Source organism: Botryllus schlosseri, chromosome 9 (assembly GCF_051294905.1).
Source record: "Botryllus schlosseri isolate E-star chromosome 9, Bs_hap1, whole genome shotgun sequence".
Classification (NCBI taxonomy): Eukaryota; Metazoa; Chordata; class Ascidiacea; order Stolidobranchia; family Styelidae; genus Botryllus; species Botryllus schlosseri.
The window spans coordinates 23073599-23097352 of NC_137244.1; the positions used below are offsets into that span (position 1 = coordinate 23073599).

At 39.5% G+C, this 23754-nt stretch overlaps 1 protein-coding gene across 1 annotated transcript; it reads right to left on the reverse strand.

Annotated features, from left to right (window-relative positions):
- Window positions 1-1284: 1284 nt before the first annotated feature.
- LOC145445994 (brain-specific serine protease 4-like) lies at window positions 1285-13896 on the reverse strand. The gene is made up of 9 exons (XM_080324177.1): window positions 13646-13896; window positions 12503-12808; window positions 11332-11454; window positions 11047-11198; window positions 10899-10981; window positions 9155-9314; window positions 2428-2533; window positions 1824-1996; window positions 1285-1588 (listed from the first exon to the last, which is right to left on the reverse strand). Exons 1-9 carry the CDS (start codon window positions 13716-13718, stop codon window positions 1382-1384), a joined length of 1383 nt encoding a protein of 460 aa, XP_080180303.1. The 5' UTR covers window positions 13719-13896; the 3' UTR covers window positions 1285-1381.
- Window positions 13897-23754: the final 9858 nt, after the last annotated feature.

The window sequence follows — 23754 nt, forward strand, 5'->3', positions numbered from 1 at the left end:
TGCATTCAATTCAGAAAGAAAACTTACATGCCGCAGAATTAGTCTAAACCAGTGGTTCCGAAACGGGGCGATATCGCCCCTGGGAAGATTTGAGGGACAACGGCGTGAAAATAACGAATGGGAGAGAAATTGTTAGAACTTTCAGTCAATTTTATTGGTAGAGATGAGACTAAATGCTCGACTCATTTTAGTACGGGATATGTGAAAAGGAAGTTTGGGAGCCACTGGTCTAAACATTTGTGTCGACCCGCAAACGCATTTTCTGCTTCACATTTGGCCCGCGAGTAAAATAATCGGCCACCCCTGTTATAATGCGTGATACATATCAAGCCAACGTATCATATATTTGCCTTAATTACGCTTGGAGAGAGAGAGAGAGAAAGAGAGAGAGTGAGAGAGAGAGAGAGGGAGAGAGAGGGAGAGAGAAAGAGAGAGAGAGGGAGGGAAAGAGAGAGAGAGAGAGAGAGGAAAAAACAATTAACCGCACCCTCGATTTATAACAAACATATATACGAAGTGATCGAGATACAGCATTTGAGAGGTTGACTTACTTATCCCATCTGTATCGTAAAAAAATATATTTAGATATATATGTATGCTCTTATTGTATTGTCAGGAGCAAACGACTATAACACAATTGAAAGGGGGTGATTAAAGTTAGTCAGGCGATTATTATATAAACGTTAAGTCAGGAAAGTCGCTAGTATGTGGTGTAGGGTTGCATTTAAAACAAAAATCAATTTAAAATAAACATGTTTAAAACAACGCCCTTGTTTAATACATGTTTTTTATTGTTTTGTGATGTTATAGTGGATTGTCATTGACTATTGAAAATATAGGGTAAATATAGCTCCTTTGACGAAATATCTACGTACGATGGCTGTTGAAAGAACTATTTTGAGGGTTCCCACCATCCCATATCGTATACGTCGGCTATATCGGGTGGTAATTGTCCGTAGGCTCAATCAACATGTTTTGGGAAAGTATTAACACGATTATGGCATGATTTTACAACTTTCAAAAATCACAATTTTGTTTTTTAAATGGCCATTGTTTAAACAAAGTGTTTTAAACAACCATTTGTTTTAAATGCAACCCTCTGCAGGGGTATCTAGTTATACTTGTGCCAAATCCGTGTCGCATACTCCCAGAACCGGCTCGCTCCATTCTATATAGATTACTATCGATATCTGTTCTAAGATATTCTCAGAATAATGTAAACTCTCTTAAACATCCTCGGTTATGCAATACATAGTCTGAAGTCAATATAACTCTACGACGTCATGAATGAGACATTTTAATGAAAAATATGCGTATCGTTGAAACGTTATAAATAAAAGCATGAACGAATAAGATCAATATATATCCTGACTTCCGGTTATTATGGTCCGTATTTGTATGGGCAGTTGCGAATGGGGTGTTTTACTTTCGTCACTTGTGATATCCATTCTTCGTAGGCTCGCACTTCGGTGTAGACGGCAGGAACGCCTTTCGTCCCGCATCGGACGTGGCCGAATGAAACAATCCCAGCGACGTACCATTTGCACGACGAGCATCGCTGGCATAGAAGTGGACCACCGCTGTCTCCCTGTTGATAAATGGATGTCGTGATAATTAAAATGTAACAAACAATTACGTCGGTAAGTATTTCAGGGTTCCGGGTCAGAGCCTTAGCTCAATATGACAGTAAGTTCCGTTACACAACAGTATAGATTCGAGAAATTGTCGGCTGGAAATCAGCAGACCCACAACTACTAGCGATTCGCATATATTAAATTCGCTTATCCTCCACCTATCTTCTTTTCGAAGGAGTTTCATCTTACCGCACAGCTATCTATCGATTTCGTCAAGCTCCCGGCGCAGAGGTATCCTTTTTCCTTATTTAGGAACGACCCGAATGCAGTTTTTCTGTATTTGGTTCGGCAGCTTCGACGATCTATCGTTTGGATCGCTGCTTCTTGGAGGTGGTTGGTGGGAGATAAACCGGAGTTGTCGCCTAAAACATATCTACAATTGAGTATTCCAGACAGAAAGTTTTATGATTAAATTACAAATGCATATATGCGGTGATACGGTCCTATAGATAACCGCCACCGATCCTCAGTCAGACACGACTTAGGTGGTGTGCCAAAACTGTACACTTAACACTTGTACAAGTGTAATGTATACACACCTACAAAAATTTGAAATGATTCGCGGGACGAAAGGTTGGGAATTACTGGCACATAATAGCGCTGTGGAAAGTTTTATTGCGAACGCTACAACATGATTCAGGATTGACAAACCGATTCTGCTTAAATTCAGAGCATATAATAGCGCTGTGGAAAGTTTTATTGCGAACGCTACAACATGATTCAGGATTGACAAACCGATTCTGCTTAAATTCAGAGCAATCATGACATATGATAGATTGTGTAGGCTACTCACTGATTCCCCATCCGGTTACGTAACAGCTGGTGTCCGTAGGTGTAACCTCGCCGCCCGGTAAACATACTGGCTGTATCCTCGAGTTGAAGTTTACTCGCTTGTCCATCTGAAACAGCACAATCCTTACGAATGAACACGAAACAGCAAATAGTTTGTAATTCAATGATGTTCAGTTTGGTAATGGACATAATAAGTCTAAGCAAGTTTACTAATAGAAATCCGCCGGCCTCATGATTAATCAATCAAGGACCCTGTCAGCGAAATCAAACCGATCCCGCCGCCGTTGCCAAATCGCACGATACAGTCAGTCTCTGTTTGATAGATTTCATCAGGTTTTGCACTCATTTCACTCACCAAAGACGCTCAATGGGACACACAAGACGCAATGCGATGTAATGAACACACAGGAGAATGCCGAAATGACCAGGCACGGTCCATGAATCTGACACCACCTTCCTCATTCGAGTGTTAGTAGTATTAATGCCCGACATGACAGCTGACAGTGTTCGGTGGCGAGTAGGGCTGGGGCCAATGATTCGAGTACTCGAATCTGAATCGAGTAGTAATTTTTAGGGATGGTGTGAACGTGAGGTTCACGTTCGTGTTCTGTGTGTGAACCTCGGAAATTTAGAGGTTCACGTTCACAAACGAACCTTAATAGGTTCTGCACTGTGAACCTTTTTCATATATTACAATTTTCACTTCATTATAACATCTTTGGTTGAAATTTATTGCATTTCAACCAGTGCTGAGCGGAGTCTGGTTTTCGAGACTACGAATCCCTCCGACAACTTTGGTCTCTGAGGCAAACTCCCTCCGACTCCGAAGATCTCAATCCCAGACTCCGAGATGCTCCGAAGAATCTCGTCAAGTATCCGAAACATCCATATCGGTAGAATTAGGCTATTCAATAACATCGTCGGCGAATCCCAAATGTGCATCTCAGGGCAGGGAGCAAATGATGCACTGCGAATGATATTGGGCGCCTTCAATTTTGTAAACTACAGACACTGCTCAACGAAAATAATGCCTTGCTAGATCACTAGATTACTCCCCAGTCCCCAATTGCAGTGCAGATGGCTGATTTTTATGCACTTGGCAATCATTTATGCATGTTACCCGTCATATTACAACTTAACAAGGTGTCAACTGCCTGTGTTTTGGTTTGTAATCAATAGTGTCTTCTGGTCAGAGCTTTCCAAAGATATCAGGGGCAAAAGTTACAAAACTCCGAAAATCTCCGAAAGATTATCTGCAGTAAACACCGACTCCGCTCCGAGTATCACAAAATTGGCAAAACTCCGCTCCGAATAGACTCCGACTCCGCACCGATGCTCATCACTGATTTCAACTGCGGGTGACTCTATGCATGGCGCTGGCAAAAAAATCAAACACTAGACGAGCATGCACCTTGACAATGACCAAAATTCGGCTTGCTTTGTTACAAAAGTTTGCTTGAATATGTAGTGACTCTCTGCAGTGAGCTTGACCCGCAATCAATCACGCAACAACAAGAGCGTAAGTAGGTAATTAGCGAATGATGCTTATTCAACCAATTAATGAAATTGATATCGTTGTTTGATGTAAAAAAATCTGCAGGCGTACGGAGTCAATCTTGATTTCATACGTTTATGGTATCATGAAAACCAAATCCGTGCGATTGGGGTGTTGGCTACTACTGTCTAACTTGTTAATGGATAAATATCGGTAGCAAGTCTAGAAACCCCTTTTACAATCTGCACAATGTCAACGTAGCAATACTCAAACGCCGAATACATTGTCCGGTCTGGCCTAGACCGTAAGCTTATATTCCCTTGCAAGTCCTCGTACAAATTGTTGGCAAAGCGACGGAAGATATTGATTTTATGGGATTATTGTATCATATGATTGCCCCAGTTGATACATTTGGCGACGTTTAAAATGTTAGTATGTACTTCAGCATTGTGGCATTATGTGGCCTTAGTCGTCGCTAGGTATCGTGTACATAAATCTAGGCTATCACTTCACTGAAATGTAGGGTTGGAATCAGCAATATGACGTAACATGACGTCATGAGGTTCACGTTCGCGTTCACACAGAACCTTTCAAACACGTTCGCGTTCACACGAACCTGAACCTTTCAGAGGTTCACACCATCCCTAATTTTAATGATTCGAGTCGAGTAGTAAAAGATGATTTTTTTCGAGTACTGACATTATACGCTCCTCGCAACTGAAAGTTAATTTACTAATGAGAATTATAGTTTTGATCAGACATGGGGTAATCGCGATTAGTAATCGTAATCGATTACGACGATTACAGCATTTTCAAGTAATCGTAATGGCAATCGATTACATTCGAAAAAATTCCGAAGTAATCGTAATCGTAATCGACTACTTCCCATATCTAATCGATTCATCTGTGAAAGAACGATTACTTTTTATTTGTACAAGGACTATGACATAAACTGAACAATGAACATTCAAGAACAAGGATACCAGTTTGGTGATAGCACAAACGTGTGATTTTCAAACGCCACTGCTCATTATTACGTCAGAAGTAGCCTACTAGCTTTGCTCGTCATTGAGTAAGAAGTATTCACAGTAAATAGATATTCGATGTACGAATGTACGTACATTAGTGTGATTGTAAGAACACCCACCGTGATGTTTATCAGGTTATCAACACGTTCCACACACCACTACCTCGCAGCAGGATAATTAATCACCACTCTATCTAGTTTAAAATAGTAACTTGCGTATTGATGTTTGGTTATGTATAGTTAAACGCAGTTTGACCGTTGCTGCTTGGCGAGCAGTAGGCCTATGCAGTACGTACGTACACCGGACAAAGATTTGAAATTTTGTACTCGTCAAATAAAACATAACGGTTTCCACAACGAAGCATTAAAAATCAACAGCTGCTGATATATATCATAACCGAGCCGTTTTTTTCGTTTCTCGTAACGGCAGCTTGGAGTACATTATCTGCAACAAGTTGAAGACAGAATTTTATGTTCTCTGCATCTTATTCTCATATGACTCTACTTGAAACGGGCGCCAATCGTCATTTCACAATTCTTACTCAACATTGGGCCCCGCCGCCATAGCCATGGGCTTATATACCATGTTAGCGTGGGTTGTAGCTAGCATCAGTACCAAAACAGCAATTCGTCCCCCAGTCCAAACGTTGGTCTTTGGCCCCCATAGGGTGGTATTTTAAAGTTGAAGACTGAATTTCGTCAATAATATTGGTAATTGCATTATATTACTATTAATTTTTAATCATCTCTCAGCACCCGATGGTGAGATTTACCTGTAGAGCTGGGGGCACTTAATTCATAATTATAATGTTTGGTGTCTTGTTATAATTACTTTAATGTATGTTGTTTATTCGTGACCTCCGGTCTGTTACATAATCAAAAGATATTGTTGTATGCCGAACGTAGCAGACTGAACGAAAAACTTTTGTGAGACGCACACACAAATTGTAATGTCTTTAATGCTCTGTGCGTGCCCGGGTGGATCTGCATAGTGGGCTCAGATTGGAAGGATCGGACTATTAGTCACGCCCACCCAGCGCGGCTATTGACAATGGACACATACCCTAAGTTTCGGCCTAGTTCTTTCTTTAGTAGCACACTTCGTTAAGTCGCGTGTTGGTCGAAACTGCATATGTCTTTTGGTGTGTCGTGGTACGATATTGACTGGAACCTAAATGCCTAAAATTACTATAAATTTAAAACAAAAAGCAATTTAAAGCAAACATGTATGAAACAAGGCGCTTGTTTAAAACATGTTTTCTTAAGCCATTACGTCACGAATATTCATTTGGGACGTCATAGTGGATTGACATTGACAATTGAAAATATATAGGGTAAATATAGTTCCTTTGACGAAATATCTGTAGTATAACTGTTGAACAGACTATTTTGAGGGTTCCAACCATCCCATATCGATGTACGTCGGCTAAATCGGGTGGTAATTATCCGTAGGCTCATACAAAGTGTTTTTTGGAAAGTATTTACACAATTATGGCATAATTTTACAACTTAAAAAACACAATTTAGGTTTTTTGAATGCCTTTGTTTAAAACACTGTTTAAAACATGTTTCAAACAGAGTGTTTTAAACAACTATTTGTTTTAAATGCTACCCTACTATAAATTATGTATGCTTTCTTTCTTGAAGGGGAGACGTATGCATTTCAAAATCAAGCTATCTAGAGAGAATTTTCAACTTAATTAAATCTCTCGAAAATACTCTATAAGTTATGTTGGTTTATGAAATACTTTTGAGTACCGTTCGTGCTAGTTCCCCACCTATTGGGAAAGTTGGGGTGCGGCAGTCATGGATCTGGCAAGAATGTAAATCGTTGGGTGCAATAAATCGTCCTTTATAAAAATAGGCAATTGGTACATTATGACGTAACAAGAAAATGACGCATCATTTTCAAAGGAAGTCTGTTATCTCAACAGGCCTTTTCAGCGAAATCCATATATTGTCTTCAAATATAACTTCTAAGATGCAAAATAAATGTAATCGTGAGTAATCGTGATTACTTTTCAAATGTAATCGTAATCGTAATCGACTACTTCCTGATTTCGCTGTAATCGTAATCGTAATCGCGTCATTCAGAAGTAATCGTAATCGCAATCGATAAGATTCATGAGGTAATCACCCCATGTCTGGTTTTGATACTATTTTCCACTGAGGAAGCCTTGTAACCTTGATTGGGCGTGTCGCAGCATACGAGACATAGTACAAAGCTACGAACGTTACCGAAGCGCCTAGAAAAAGTAGCACCAGCGCAGCGTTTCCCCATTACGCGATTGCACTTAAAAACACAAGCTCACATTGCCCATTGCCGCGACGCCAGCTGAGCACTCTCATTTCACTCTCGCCGCGCAGCCACATCTTTGCGCCTGAGCTACTCTCGTTTCGGCAGACAGCATTGTTGCGTCACAATGCCAATGTCCATAACAATGAATAATTTGGGGCTGATTGTGGGGGTCCAGGGCCATGAGCGGAATAAAATTTATATTTTCGTAATCATTACAGCGTCAGCTTTCGATTGATATCCGTTCAATCAAATTTAATGCTCGGCAAGCCGGTCAAAAATTACCGTCAATTTGCCTTTGACCAAATGGAAAGTATGACGTAGACCAATTTCACTGAGCCGTGAGATTTGCTTGTGTCCACACCAGAGATGAGCATGGATTAGGATTAGGTTTTGAAAAAACAGGATTTGTGAAATTTTGTCGGATTTGGATTGGATTTGGATTAGACATTTTTTTCGGAACGGATTAGGATTTGGATTGGATTTACCTATTTTCTGGGAGATTGAAATGTCGTGTGGCGAATGGCGACAAACTTTATTCAGATCAGTTATTATTGTACTTATAGTTACTAAGTTATCTTGAATCAAGTGAATCGTTGGTTGTGAAAGAAAATTTTCGAATCCCTCCATTACATAAATTAGTAATTTTTCTGAATTTCCAGTTGGAATCGGATTAGGATTGGACATGGACTTGAATATGAAAAAGTTATGGATTAGGTTTTGGTTTTGGATTTGAAGGTTCGGATTTGGATTGGATTAGGACATAGAAATTTCAAATCCGCTCATCTCTGGTCCACACCATACAGCACATTATGGTTACAGGCTCTATAGTCCGGTGGTTTTTAACCTTTTCTGACCTGCGGAACACTTACGCCAATATGCAAGCCTTCGCCGATTCGTAAATACAAACATCTCCCACAATACACATTTAATGCATTATTACAGCTTACTGGTACGCCAGATGAACTTTGCATCAACAAAGAGTAAAAAGAACAATGAAACCATAAAAAAAATCATTTTCGCACAAAACGAAAACATCACCAGTTCAGGAATGCGACGCTTCACCTTGGAAATTGTCATGATATGGTGCGGCCGAAACGCAACAGCGTCGTACCAATCGCACCAAAATATAATTTTCGTGGCACCAATTGCTTAGTTACCAATGAGCTTATAAATATTGGAGATATAGAATTGGCATTTCAGAAAGACTAGGTCCTCCCCTATCACATCACACGACGTACGACAGTTACAGTTACAATTCGACGACTGATCGGGCCTAATTACCTGCAAGCAATGATAGGCAAGACGGGCGTATCATCACAAATCTTATGTATCCGTTGAGTGTCTGTATAGTATGACATCCACGGAATCCCTGATACAGGCTCACGGGACCCCTAGTGACCAGTTTAGAACTACTGCTCTAGTCCTACAGAAGTCGACTCCAAACTCCATTTCTTGGTGTCATAGGTTTATTTCGGCACGTCATCGCCATCCGATCCGCGTGATTGGTGTCTTACGAAAGCCAAGAACGAAAGTGGGTCGTGCTGTATGTCGGCTGCCACATGATCAGAATATCGGTATGGTGTAAAATGACCGCGTAAACGTCGAAGAATAAATTCAATACTAATCAATACCGTGACACTATTCCATCTTGAACGTCATGTCAATGACGCTTCCTAGCTGTCGTCAGTCATTGTGTTGTATCCGTATTTCGTCATCTTTAAGATTTTTCATAAGTGCGACTCAAGAAAACTGATGTTAGGGAGGAGGAGCCCAGATAAACTTCCATCATTTTGAAACGTGATACAGCTGAGCACCGAATCACGGTACTCCGTGTCAATTGATTAACCAACTGCGATATTCACCCACTAATACAGCATTCATAAGTATCGCGTTGACAGATAGCCTACCTTGAGAATGGCGATATCGTGAGCGGGAAACTTGTAATCCGGATGAATTGTTGCCTCCTTAATTTTCCTTCTGACGGCTTTCGAGTTCAGTTCTTCTAGCTTTAGAATTCTCAGCGTAAGCTCGGCTCCCTTCGTATTCACGGGATTATTATTCGCATCCCTATATAAATAATAAGATATCACGATAAACGAAAGATAGTCAAACTCGTAAATTGGCATTGCCTGTGGGTCGCATATGCGATGTTGCAGACTCACAGTGTAAAATAGGCGATGTGGCTGGATTAAAAACTAGTTTAACGACACTTTTCGGAATAGAGATACTGAATAATGAATTTACTTCTAATATGGAGGAAGAAGAGAAAGATGGCAGGGTCAGCACAGCTTTTGTTTTGATTGGTAGAAATCATTCTTTATCGAGGAATTAACAATATATTTGATATTTCCAGCTGCCAAGATCGCAGATTGTTCTAATGATGAGTACAGCCAAAATTAAATGAAACTGGTGTTTCCGATTGCGCCATCGGACGGTTCTTTTACAAGACCTTGATGATGTAGACTTGAACGTGGTCAATGGTGATGCATGCGCCACTATGAATAGCAAGACACAATTTTGTAACATGGCATCTGGGTGCAGAGATTACTGATGAAATTGGCCGATTCTGACTCATTTATATGTAGGGCATGCTGTATAAGATAGAGCGACAGAATACCGTTTGAATTCTTACTTTGAGTCAATTATTATAACTAGGGTGATTTTTTAGTCAAAAAACGGAAGAATTTGACCTAAAAATCATAATTTTGACACTTTTTGACCATAAAAAACTTAATTTTGACCAAATGTTGACCTCAAGTATGTAAATTAGGTGTGTTCGTGCATAATGTCAGAATTGTACTACTTATCTTCATTTCTGGTTGGAACTGTCTGTCCTTACAAAGTAGTTTGGCCTAAAATAAGCTTTTTTGACTTAAAAACTGACGAATTTTTACGTGAGAAAACTTTATTTTAACGAAATCTGGACCTATGAGGAATTCCAGTAGTTACATCACGTATTATGGTAAAAATAATTGAAATTTGAGGTAGTACAACGAAAGATACTTTCCTACGCATTCTCGGGTAGAAAGTGTCGGTCCTTACTAAGTAGCTTGCCAAGAATGGAGAAAGAACCTTCAACAGCAGCAGTTGTTGGCTGGCAACACTGAAGTTGTGCGTATACTGATGGTGACACACCGTGTGACTTCATTCTGACAATGTTGTCTACTCTATACATCAGAATTTTTCATCATTCGCTTCTTGATAGAAGAACCAATACCCACGCAGTCTTGCTTCAGTTAGGATATTGCGGTACGTTGAGCATAACACCACGTCAACCTATTTGTTTCATTTGACCGATTATGATTCACAAAGAGCAGACAATGCGCCGTCTACAACGGTATGCATATAAAGTAGGCTACAAGCTGTAAAATGTCAAATTATAGGTTCACCGGCAGTGTAAAATCTACGATGCAAACGAAATGCAGGCTGCAAAAAGATTTTGACTTTGTAAACAATTTTGACAATTTTTTGACCTATCGCTACAATTTTGACAAAATTTTGACTTATTTTGACATGTAAAAGAAATCGCCCTGATTATTACTGTTGGTGTGATTTTTGGCTCTAGAATGGCATTCAATCGATTGATAGTATATACTGTAAGAAAACTTTTCACGTTGAAATGACTTCGCCAATAATATACCACATACTTACGCAAAACAATGTGCCGCTGACAGTACGAACTTTTTGTTCAGTAGCACACCTGCACATTGTTGTCCGTGTATTGAGACGTGTACCTATCACGATATTGTGTGCGGTTATCTTTTATTTACAATGATAACGGAATTCCGTTAATCCATACCATCCACGGCCAACGCTTTACATTTGCGTCTTTCCCTCCGACTATATTTGAATTCAAAAATGTGGTCCCGCATGAATCTTTTCGGTATGGCTCGTTTCTACAGCAGGAATGCGGTATCCCATAGCGATAGCTTTCGGTGGGGCTCACGCAAGCTGTGAAATCAACCTATCGTAAATCCTCAGACCCAAGACTTATATTATGATTCTCTTATTTGATTTCAGAATTTGCTATAGTCACTCTACTCCAGGGTTACGTTTCTCATATATACTCTACTCATGTACTTACTCTTCGGTGGGCATTCTTTCTTTGAACATTCTTCAAATTCATATTGACATACATTGTTTGCGTCGCATGTTTCCTTATATCGAGTGCCTGTACCACACGTTTTGGTGCATTGTGACCAAGCACCTGAACGGAAAAGACATTTCTGTTAGTTCGACTAATGAAAAAGTTCCACGTTTCGCTCAGCACCTGCACCAATTGAAGGAATTTGTCGCTATAGGTGTATTTTCACCCGATAAGATATCTTTACTTTTAATCCGTGTATCAATTAATAAGATCATAGGACCTCAATCATAAATGTTTTGAACCTATCATATCATTAGAACTAACGAGTGAGTCTTACTATCAGCCATCTATCAGCATATGAACTCGAGTTTAAGCAGACGTCCAGTGGACATTTCTATCGCACGTTGATCTGAAACTTGCTCAGCTTTAAACAACTCTTTTGCTTGTTCAATATTAAATCCACTCTATACGCTCAACAGATCAGGGCAATTTCTTTGGTCGGTGGACTTTATATTCACAACTGAAGTGTTTAGGGGACCATACTATTACCGCAGCAATACATTAGATGCATATTTATCCAACTTTACCATGACTAACAGTATTTAATGTAAACTTGAAATTGATTGCAAAAAAAAAAAACAGTAATAAATATTGTTGAATTAACTAACGCAACGTGTATACATGAGTTCAAGTAAACGAGATGTCAGAAACTTGCGGTCGATCAAAGTTCTACCTAGTTATTTGAACCATTACCGTATGAGTGCATGTTGGACGTAGAATCTTCAGTGAAAATTCTTAATCAACATCGGTCAGATTTTAGTAAAGCTTTGTCATGTTAATAGCCATGGTCATAGCTGCTCATTTCAAAGATATACGATCGGATACCCGGGCGGATAAAAATCCTTGACATCCTTTTCAGATTGGCTATGTTGGATCATATATAGCTAACATTTCCCATGCTTTGTGATTGAAATTTTCCGTTATCACTTGCTTATTGCATATCTTTAGGTCGAAACTGCCTGCGGCCCGCTAAACATCTCGGGTCATATATAGTATGTTTCTGCGATATGCCATGGTATACATTGCATTGTGACAGAATTATAGGGCGGTGAAATGCGATATCTACAATCAACATTCCTCTATATGCCTCCTGAGAAACCAAACTTACCAGATCCGCATAAACCGCACGTTAATTTGCAGTTTCTCTGCATCCAGCCGCTGGCCTTGCAGTGTTGCTTCCAACCAGGACATCCACTGCCCTTATCGACACATGCCTCCTGTCGTTGAGGTGATATTGGAGTTGTTGTGGTAGTGGTAGTAGTCGTCGTTGTGGTGGTGGTTGTGGTAGTTGTTGTTGTTGCCGGCGGCTGTGCAGCAGTACATACTTCGCATGTAACTTTACAAAGGTTACGAACATAACCGATTTTGCAGAAGGACGACAAATTGCCGCAATATCCGGGATCGGGTCCACATGCTGAAATGGAAAAATAATATAGTTTAGGCCTGCGTCGACGGCAAAAGTCCAAGTTGACAGTACTGGAAAGAAACCTCCTGCCCATATCTCGCGGAAAGCACAGATAGACTATTATTATAACTGGATGTAGTTTGAGTGAATATACAATTTTACAACCACTAGCATCGTAATTACAGTCTCGAATTACAATTTCAACACAATTACTTTGGCTGAAAGTTATATGTTTAAGTCCTGGACATGTGGGAGGCAGTAACTTGATAAATGTCAATGAAAACTATTGCATGGCCTTGTCGTGATTGGCACTGGTCAGAATTAGAAGTGTGATCATTCTAATGCTCAATTCCACATTGATTTAGCACATAGAGCTCAATGCGTGTCTGCTTAGGAGGGTTATATATAGAGTTGCATTTAAAACAAAAATCAATTTAAAACAAACATGTTCAAAACAAGGCCCTTGTTTAAAACATGTTTTTATTGTTGTTGTTTTTTCAAGCCATGACGTGACCATAACTCAATGGTGACGTCATAACGTATTGACCTTGACAATTTGAAATATAGGGTAATATAACTCCTTTGACGAAATATCTACGTACTGTAGATGTTGCACCGACTATTTTGAGGGTCCCAACCATCGCATACGTAGGCTATATCAGGTTGTAATCGTCCATAGGCTCATGCATCATGTTTTTTGGAAAGTATTTACACAATTATGGCATAATTATACAACTTGAAAAAAATTTTTTTTTAAAAAGACATGTTTTGAACAAAGAGTTCTAAATAACCATTTGTTTTAAATGCAACTCTAGTTATATATAATCATAATATAACCGTACTTACATTTCACAATATGCGACGCTCCCAAAATAAGTAGTACAATTACCGATTTGCATTCGCTGGAAGACGATGCCATGTTGCGAGGATATTGCAATCGCGGAAATGAGAAATCTGCCGTAATAATTCTCGAGCTGATCCTATTTATTTCATTTCTGTCGTTATCCCCTCGATAGTCAACAATATAGCCAGAAGCAATAATTCCTCATTTACCGAGATCTTGCTCTCTAACATGAGAGTGATGAGATTATTGTTCGAAATCTAATCGTAGTTATCACGAGTGGTTCAGTGAAATTAGTTTCACTTTAGGTATAATTCCCTCTGATACAAGACTGAATGCGCCGTGCAGCGTACACTGTATTCGCGACACTGCTAAGCCACCAGAATTTCAGGCGGTTATTTCCAAAGTTGTGTCACTAATATCACCAAAGAAAACGGGATGCAACTATTTTTAGATATAGCTCGTAACTCACAGCTCGCCTCCAGTCCCGATTAAAGTCGGCTTTGACCTATATTCAGCTATGTTTCTGAGACGGTTTGCGGTAAAGAACATTATCTCGTTTCATCAGTTTTATCCATTGTGGTAATTTTGTTATTCATAAAATACGAGGTAGATAGCCTGAAAGCAATGCACAGTAGGGCTCTTCAAAAATGACTTTTTTTCTCAAATCGTACTGGCTACTTGATAAAATTGTTAGGTTAACTAATTTAAGCCTACACACAAAATTTGGTTCAATTCCAGCCAGTAACCGCTTTGCTACAGGAGAAGAAAGTTTCTATATATTATATAAAAATAAATAATAAAAAATTTGAAAATTTTCTGTTCACCCCATGAAAGTGTTAGGCTGTCTATAGAAACGATGCTCACCAAATTTGGTTCAATTCCAACCAGTGGAAGCGGAGTTATTGCCTTCAAAAATTTTGGATTTGAATAAAATAGTATTTACGGTGACCGATTCTTTGTTTATTTATTATAGCTGTGCTCACCGTAAATACTATTTTATTCAAATCCAAAATTTTCGACGGCAATAACTCCGCTTCCACTGGTTGGAATTGAACCAAATTTGGTGAGCATCGTTTATATAGACAGCCTAACACTTTCATGGGTGAACAGAAAATTTTCAAATTTTTTATTATTTATTTTTATATAATAAATAGAAACTTTCTTCACCTGTAGCAAAGCGGTTACTGGCTGGAATTGAACCAAATTTTGTGTGTAGGCTTAAATTAGGTAACCTAACAATTTTATCAAGTAGCCAGTACGATTTGAGAAAAAAAGTCATTTTTGAAGAGCCCTAATGCACAGGGCCTATATGTTTAATGTAAAGGCCTATATAAGCCTTGTAACACGATATTAAGTAATGACTTTAGTTGTTATTCATTTAGCACGCGGATAGCTATATGTCTTATTCTACATCGAGATAACATTTTTGTGGTTAAGACCCTTGTCATTTGGTATTTGATACAATACGGTGTCTAACGTTTATCAGGATTTGCATACACCACGCGTTGCTTCGCTCAGATCCGAATCATTTGGCATTTTAAGCAGCATATCAAATGTACAGAAATTCTTCGGCCCCTTTCTGTCATATTCAACTATAACTATACCATCGTGGAATAATTTTATTCTTTCCTTTTCTATTTTAGCCCTTAATTAAGTTGATACCGTAAGCGAGAATTTTTATGCTATTCGTTCGTTCGGCGTTATTTCAAATGTTCATCAGTCATAATGGAACGGCATATCAAACAAAGGATGGGAAAAGACTGAAGGTGTTTTTGTGTCAAGCAATGTACATATAGTTCCTTCGCCAACAATGGTTTGATTGTTATTCTGACCACCCCTACAGGGATGAAATTTTGCAGACACTTAGCCTACTGACAGAAACGTACCTAGAGTTATAATTGAATACTGAATAGGAATGTAGATCATCTTTACTCGATCATTTTATGAGTAGCAGACACTGACATGCTGAAAAAGTTCTTTAGACCAACAAGATGTTGAATTAGGCTATCTTGCTTATAATTGCAGGCTACCCATTACAGCAGTCGTTTCAACCTTTTGTATGGTCGCGAGTCGCGACCCAATTTCCCATATGAAAATGTTTCGCGGCCCACCTCAAATATTGGGAAGCTGATTACTTGAAAATGTTAGCACATCACCTTCGCCCATACCTACCTATCCGCGCAGCCCAGTCTGAAAGCTGATTACTAAGAAAAGTCCCCCACACGAAATTCAATCGTCCACCAAGTTGAAAACTACTGCATCAAACGATATGTGATGTATTCAGGGCCGTAACAGCACTTCGTCAGGCCCCCCCCCAAAATTTTGGTCTTGGGCCCCCCATAGGGTTATAGACCTAACTTCTGGGGGGCTTCGCCCCCCAGACCCCCCCCTTCGGCGATTCACTGTTTACCACTATTCATCAAATTCACTGGGAGTATGTTTAGTGAATCAGCTTTTGCCGCCTGAGCGCGCGAAGCGCGGAAAATTTCTAGAATTCATGATTTCATCGGTCAGTATGATCGGGAATTGCATATATTGGTATCAATTTTTATCTTCTCTCTGCTCACGTAACCAGATTTGCCGGTAGAGCTGATTGAGGTGTGTTTGAAAAGGTAGGACCACTCAATAATAATTAAACATCTTCGGGCGTATACCCGTTGGCAGGAACGAAACAGCACCTCGTCAGGCCCCCAAAAACGTGGGTCTTGGGCTCTCATAGGGTGATAAAACGACCCCCCCCATCACGTTGTTCGCGTTTGTCACGAAATTATCTGTACTGCATTGTGAGCCAGCGCGAGGCGCGAAAATTTTCGATAATTTATGATAAAATCGGTCAATCAGATCGGCGATTGCATATATAGTATGCTATCAATTTATTGTCCTCTCTACTCACGTAATTAGATTTACCGGTAGAGCTGAGTGAAGTGTCTTGAAAACGGGAGGGCCCGTAAATAATGATTAAACATCTTCGGGCGGACGGACCCGTTGGTATGACTTCGTTACATGATGTTATTTCGTGACTTCCAGTCTGCTATATCAAAAAATATAGAATCGCCCAAACGTAGGCTTCTAAACTAAGAGACGCACAAGATTTCAAATTGGTATTTCTTCACTGGAATAAAATTTTTCCCAGCGGGATGGTATTTGTCTTGTGAGGTTCAGATTGCAAAGACAGGAACATTCGGTGGCAGTCATTTAGGCGCCTATGGACAATTAAACCTATAGGCATTTTGTATAGCCTATATAACGAGGTCTTCGGTCTGCATAAGGGCATAGACCTTTTCGGCCAAGCTTTTCTCGCTGCCGATCGTTCTGGCACACTTCTTGGAGTCGCATGTTATATGGCCTAAAACTTGATTGTATGTCATGGTTGGTCGTGGCGCGGTAATGGCCCAATACCCAATTGGGGGGTTTGGGGTGCGGCAGTTACGGTGCTGGATGTATTCATTTCCGAATGAATACCGCTACCAATTTGGTAGACGATTATCTGGTGAAACATACGGAGTGTCCGTTGCATGTGAAGCGTCAAACTTTCATCATTAGACTTCGTCATAAATATTCACAAGAGCTCATAAGTGTATTCCTACTCGTATAGACTAATATTCCTGGGTAGTATTATGCAATTGCGATTAGAGTTTATACATTCTATATCGACGCGGATAAAACCTATGAGGTATATTTGGCACCTGCGGCAAATAAAATCCGTCTGCCACTTTACGCATGCTTTGCATCAAAAAGTGGTTTGTGGTCATTCTGTATCTGCAATCATTATCTAACTATAGGCTGATGCGCAGTTTGATTTTCCCAACGAGAATTCCGAATTGATGCTGCACGACAGATACCTCTAGTTCAGTGGATATTTGCCCTCACTGTAGTCCGTGGAGCACTTACGCTAATCTGCGAATCTTCGCGGAATCTCAAAATTTTCGCGGAGTCATAAAAACCAAAATTTACCACAAGACACATCTAATACATTACTATAGATTACTGGTGTGCAGAATGAACTGTGCATCAACGAAGTTTTGAAAGAACAAAACTTTAAAATATAGTTTTCACGCAAAACGAAAACAATAAAAATTTATCGCTACTCAGTGTGACTTATGCTGTTCCCTTTCAGATATCGGTTCAGAAATGCGAGGCTTTTCCTTGGAAAGTGTCATCGTGCTGTTCGGTCAAAACGCAACAGTGTGATACCATCAATTGCTCAATTACAGATGAGATTATAAATATTGGAGACATTTAAGAAGGCAGGGGTTTCACTTCTCGAACCTCAACCTCTCATGCGTATAGGCCACAGCACACGACGTTACACCACCACAGTGACTATGCCTACTGATCGTTCCTAATTATCTGTAACCAATGATGGCCAAGACTGGCACATCATCACAAATCATATGTATGAGTGGCGTGTGTGTCTTCACCGCCACGGAACCCCTGTGACTGGCTCACGGTACCCATAGTGTTCCACGGGACACAGGTTGATGACCTAGTAATAAGGTGAAGGTCTGAATTAGACTCATATATACGATAGATCAGGGGTGTCAAACATACGGCCCGCATCCATGCAGACCTACAGTCGGTTGAGAAATTTTGAGATTGAAAACTCTTTATATTATCCAGCACTTTTGTATTAAATGTTGAGATATTTTGGTATGAAATACTATACTATTAAATTATTCCTCAAGACGGCGGGTGCCGAGCATTTTCATAGGCCACATTATAACCAACCGAATGCTGCAGTGTTGTGGTCTCACTCATAGTGACCACTAGGAACAAGTCATGGATATTGACACCCAATTTCGGGAAGGCAAAACGTGCACACTGAGTTTGGAGTACTAGGTAAAATTGAGTAGAAAGTCGTTATTCGCAGAAGCGAAAACGCCATTGAGTAGCCGTAATCTGCAGCTTACATGGAGAATATATCAGTTACACAAATTTATTATAAAATATATGTGGTTGCATTGCTTTGTCACTTCCTGGCCTCCAGAGAAACAGGAATCGAAATGTAATAATAATCAACCAAATTCCAACTTCCGCTTGTACAGTAAAATATCTTCTATTTCTCACAACATATACGCGGGACTAACACCAGATTACGACTAAGGGAGCATATAAGTACGCCAACTTATATCGTCGTTAACGCCACTGGTTTAGTGGTTTATATAACTTTATGCAGCCGACCAAACATCGTATTTTGGCTAACTCCATTATTCGCGAATAAAGGTGTTGCTACTTGCCAGCAGTGGTTCCCAACCTTTTTTTTAACTCATCGCCCCTATCAAGCTCGATAAAAATTTTCGTCCCTCATTTTACGGATCTGAAAAAGAGAGCATATAAACGGGAAATTTATCATCGTCATTTTTTCTAACTCTGGTCGCTGGTGAATTGATTAAAATAAAAAGTCATTGTTACGAGAGAGTGCTAGGAAAACCGGTTTCCGCGACTATACTTTTCGTAGGTTTGACCTTTTTTCAAGTCAACTTTCGCGTCATATGCAGAATAAGCCGTCTTCACATGCATTTCTTGGTCGTGGTAATTAAATATATCTCACTGGACGTTCTTTAGTATTTTCGCTTCCTTGTTTCTCAAAATCACCCACTGGGGGCGATATCACCCACGTTGGGAAGCACTGTGTTAGAATAAAACCCCTACGATGCGTGATACATGGTGATTATTGTAATAATTAATAAACCAAATAGAGATGCTTGATCATAAAGTATTCAAGTCAAAAGCAAAAGCATGTGGTAACATTTTGGTATCAGTTGACTTGTCTGGACCGCGAGCGATTTTAAGGTTGGATGGGTTATTAGCAGGGCATGGTATGGTATGGTATGGTATGGAACGAAATTTCGGTATGGAATATGGAAGAGTGCAAGTATGGTATGGTATGGAAATTTCCCAAGTATGGTATGGAACGTGTTTTCCATACTTCCATACTTTTTCCATACTTTGACAGTTTTGCCAGAACCATGACAATAATCCTACTTTCGATTTGTCAAATTGACTGCAGACCACAGAAAATCGTTCACTGTCTATGTACATATCTCAAATTGTGATTCATGACTCACCCATTCCTGTAACCATCTATTTGAAGTCAATCAAGTTTTGAGACACACATATGAATGAAAATATTATTATTGATAATTATTCCGATTTAAACATCATGAAAATGAATGATATTCGACCGCTATCGCGTTACAATTGCATTTCGCTTATCGTAACTTCCTCTGCGTAAATAACCAATGTAGTTTTAAAATCGTAGACTCTGAGAATGTAGAAGTTACATGAATATTTTTAATCAATTTTTTGAACTTGGAAATAATCTTCTGCGCTTGGGGAGGATGATCATCACGCAATATCTATTTGACATTACCATCATTGCAATTCAAAAATATGTAGCTTGTCATGGAGCGACGTTACGATATGCCGGCCCACAACACGCATTGTAACTTCATGAAATCTTGTTATTTCTGATATAATGAACAGCGGACACCTTGATGTTGGCTGATAAAGCTAACGAGTGTGACCCACAGATTGGCAGAGAAAATATACATTTGATTAGCTGTCGCAAAATGATTGTAGTGATGTAAAATTATATTTAAAGATATATTCTAATGCAGGCGTTTCCAAACGGTGGGGAATACCCTAATTGTGGGGAATTTAGGGCCTTCTGGTTGGGAATAAACTCACTTGGAAAATATATTCATTACATTGTTAACTTCGTTTATTAAACGTCCGTATGAAATGCCGATCGTATGTATCTCTGATATTTCTTCGCTCATTTGCAATTCAGCAATTCGTATTATCACTGCCTCCAATTAGCGAGAATCGATCGGACAGTGGCGCGCGAATTCCCTAATATAGGTTGCTATTCATTCCTATGCGAAATGGTGTGATTGAAATCACCTGATTCTTTAAAATAAAAGTTCATGTGTATATGAATATGTACTCACGGGAGATCGTGGAATAGCTAATTGATAGCATAGCCGGACTCGTTAATGATGAAGTGACATATTTCTTACTGCTCGAGTTATAGTAGCGCGCGACAGTGTATAGTTATGGTGGCTTATATCTACCATACGCATAAAATTTCGTCAACACCAGGAAGTTTATCTGACCCATGCAATATATTCGGCATTTACACATGTAAATTGATGCTACCTTGGTACATTTGAAAAAATTTCGAACCCTTCCCATTTTTTCTGTCAGCTTACGTCACATATCTATTTTAGGGAGGCGCAACATTGCGTGTACGGCTGCCACTTCACTGATCATTAATTTTATTGCGTGCTGTTCCATTCTGGTGTCATTATCTTTCGCCAATAGCAAGGCTTTACAAAAGAAAGTTTTACCGTACCAAATTTTATTGGAGGGGCAATCCTAAAGTGTATAAAGGTTGGGAACCTACTTAATAATTTGACAATACCTTTGTTTCATGTTATTCTGTAGATGAGGTTACTGCTAGCAGTACGTTACCACACTAGATTTACATGTCGTGAGATTCTGTTGTGATTTTCCAATAATCCCGTGTGTATAGGCCTATATGCGTTCCTACATCGCTGACGACATATGATATAAAGAAACTGGGGATATTATTGGTGCATCGGGGCTGTTTAAATGTATAATCTCATCCACAATAATTAGAATATATACACCGAAACATTTCCACACATCAAAAATATAATATCCCTTGAGAGCTTGGTCAAGTTGCGAAAGTATGGAAAAAGTATCAAATATCGTATGGGAGAATGTTGCTATGGTATGGAAAATTGTCAAGTATGGTATGGAACGATTGGGCGGGTATGGAGTATGGAAGATTCTCATTCCATTCCATACCATACCATACCATGCCCTGGTTATTAGGGTGAATCACCAGGTTTACGACTGCATGTCATATACTCGTAAACAATTGCTCGATCTCGCAAAATACAAATCTGCAGAAACAATGTTTCGACCTAAATTTAACTCGTCTGTGCGGTCGAGGGAGAGATATCTTCGGAGATGCAACAAGCTATCGTCAATATGCCGCCCCCACCCTGCCATCCAAAATAATTTCGCAATATCGCCTTGTTATACTATGAGCATGCATAGAACAAAATAGTTGTACCAGATCTATAGGGAAAGGTTTGGGTAGCAAAACTCATTTCGCGATTCCCCCTGTTCGATTAATTAGTACTTCATTGAGTAAGCATTGGTAGCATAGGTTTTATGGTTGTCACTGATCAGTATTGACGAATGATTTTTTGACATTGTGATTTGTGAACATTGTGAAATCTCAGCTGGTATTTAATTTAATAAATTGATAAGCTTCACAATGTCAAAAGAGACTTGTAACGGAGAATCTGCTCTGTATGATGCAGTTTTATACAATGCAATGACGGTGATATGACAATACGTCAAGTGTTTTCGTTACTATGATGTTATAATCAGACATGGGGTGATTACTTTATGAATGTAATCGATTGCGATTAGGATTACTTCTGAATCACGCGATTACGATTACGATAACAGCAAAATCAGGAAGTAGTCGATTACGATTACGATTACGATTACATTAGAAAAGTAATCACGATTACTCACGATTATATTCATTTTGCTTCTTAGAACTAATCTCAGAAGATATGTTGGAAGACAATATATGGATTGCGATAAAAAGGCCTAATGAGATAACAACTTTCTTTACAGATGATACGTCATAATGTGCACACTTCCCAGTGCCCATTGACCAAGTTAGGGGCCATCTATGGCATCCATTATCAACAACTGCGCTGGGTGGGCGTGACAAATAGTCCTGTCCTTCCGATTTGAGCCCCACAATACAAATACCACCCGCGGCACGCACATAGAGAAATGAATACATGACCATTTGTCTGTGCGTCTAACGGAAGTTTTTCTTTTAGTCTGATACGCTTGGGTGACTACAATAACTTGTCATTAATTAACAGAATGGACGTAACGAAATAAAAACATAAAAACATACCATATGGTAATTATAACAACTTACCAGATGTAATAATTATAAATTACAGGCCCATATCTCTACCGTTAAATCTGACCATCGGGGGCTGAGATTGGAATAAAAATGAATTGCAACATAATGCAATTATCAGTATTATTGAAGAAATTCAGTCATCAACTTGAAAGCTCACCCCCCTACGGGCCCAAGACCAACGTTTGGAGTGAATGGACGAATTGCTGTTTTGGTTCTGATTCTAGCTACAATCCATGCAAGCACGGTGTGTAAGCGGGTGGCTATGGCGACTGGTTCAAATGTCGAGTAAAGAATTGTGATTTGCGCCCGTTTCAAGTAGCCATATGAGAATAAGATAAAGTGAACTTGAACACAAAGTTCTGTTTTCCACTTAATACAGATACTGCAAGCTGCCGTTACGAGAAACGGCAAAGAACGGCTCGGTTATGGTATATATCAGCCGGGGCCTACGATACGTCCACACATGCAGTGACAACTATATAAAGTCAAATTAGTGACCGCGAGAGGTCGTCACATTTCGATGGAATGGCATCTATGAATTTATTCAGGCTAATTGTTGATCAGAACTGATGAAAGCTCTATTTGGACAAGATTAATGGAGTAGCAAAATGCGTCTGCCAGTATTATATTATAACAAAGGCACATATTGGATAAATATCATCTTCCAATAATATATGCTAATATTGAAACAGGAATTTTTCTGATAGTGTGAACAAAAAGATGCGGTATGTACTCAGGCAGTATACTAAACATTACAAATTCGTTATCCAAATTTTCAAATGAGATTTACGAGAAGGCTTCTGTCAATGTAATCACGAATGTCTCCGAGTGTCGAAAGCCTACTACTCCTAATATGCCAATATCAGTTCATTCAGGCGTCAAATATTTGAAGGTCCGAAGAAATGCGTGCGTTACTCTGAGTGTTAGTACACATTTTATTGGTGACAGAATGTTGCGGCCAGTCCGATATTTTGTCTACCAATTGTTCTAACTGCGTCGACAGTATCTCACAACACAGTGATTCGACATCGTCCGAGATAAGGACAAAAAGTCGTTGCGGTCAGTTCGGTAAATAAGGGATCGGTAAATAAGGGAGCGTTGGTATAGTAGCGTCAGTTG

What these genes read in the sequence shown, in the direction of transcription:
- LOC145445994 (XM_080324177.1), bottom strand. Translation starts at nt 13,718, where the DNA reads ATGGCATCGTCTTCCAGCGAATGCAAATCGGTAATTGTACTACTTATT. An exon ending in GAAAGAATGCCCACCGAAGA is followed by an intron (nt 11,199 to 11,331) that starts GTAAGTACATGA and finishes TTGATTTCACAG; the next exon opens with CTTGCGTGAGCCCCACCGAA. An exon ending in CGTAACCGGATGGGGAATCA is followed by an intron (nt 1,997 to 2,427) that starts GTGAGTAGCCTA and finishes GATATGTTTTAG; the next exon opens with GCGACAACTCCGGTTTATCT.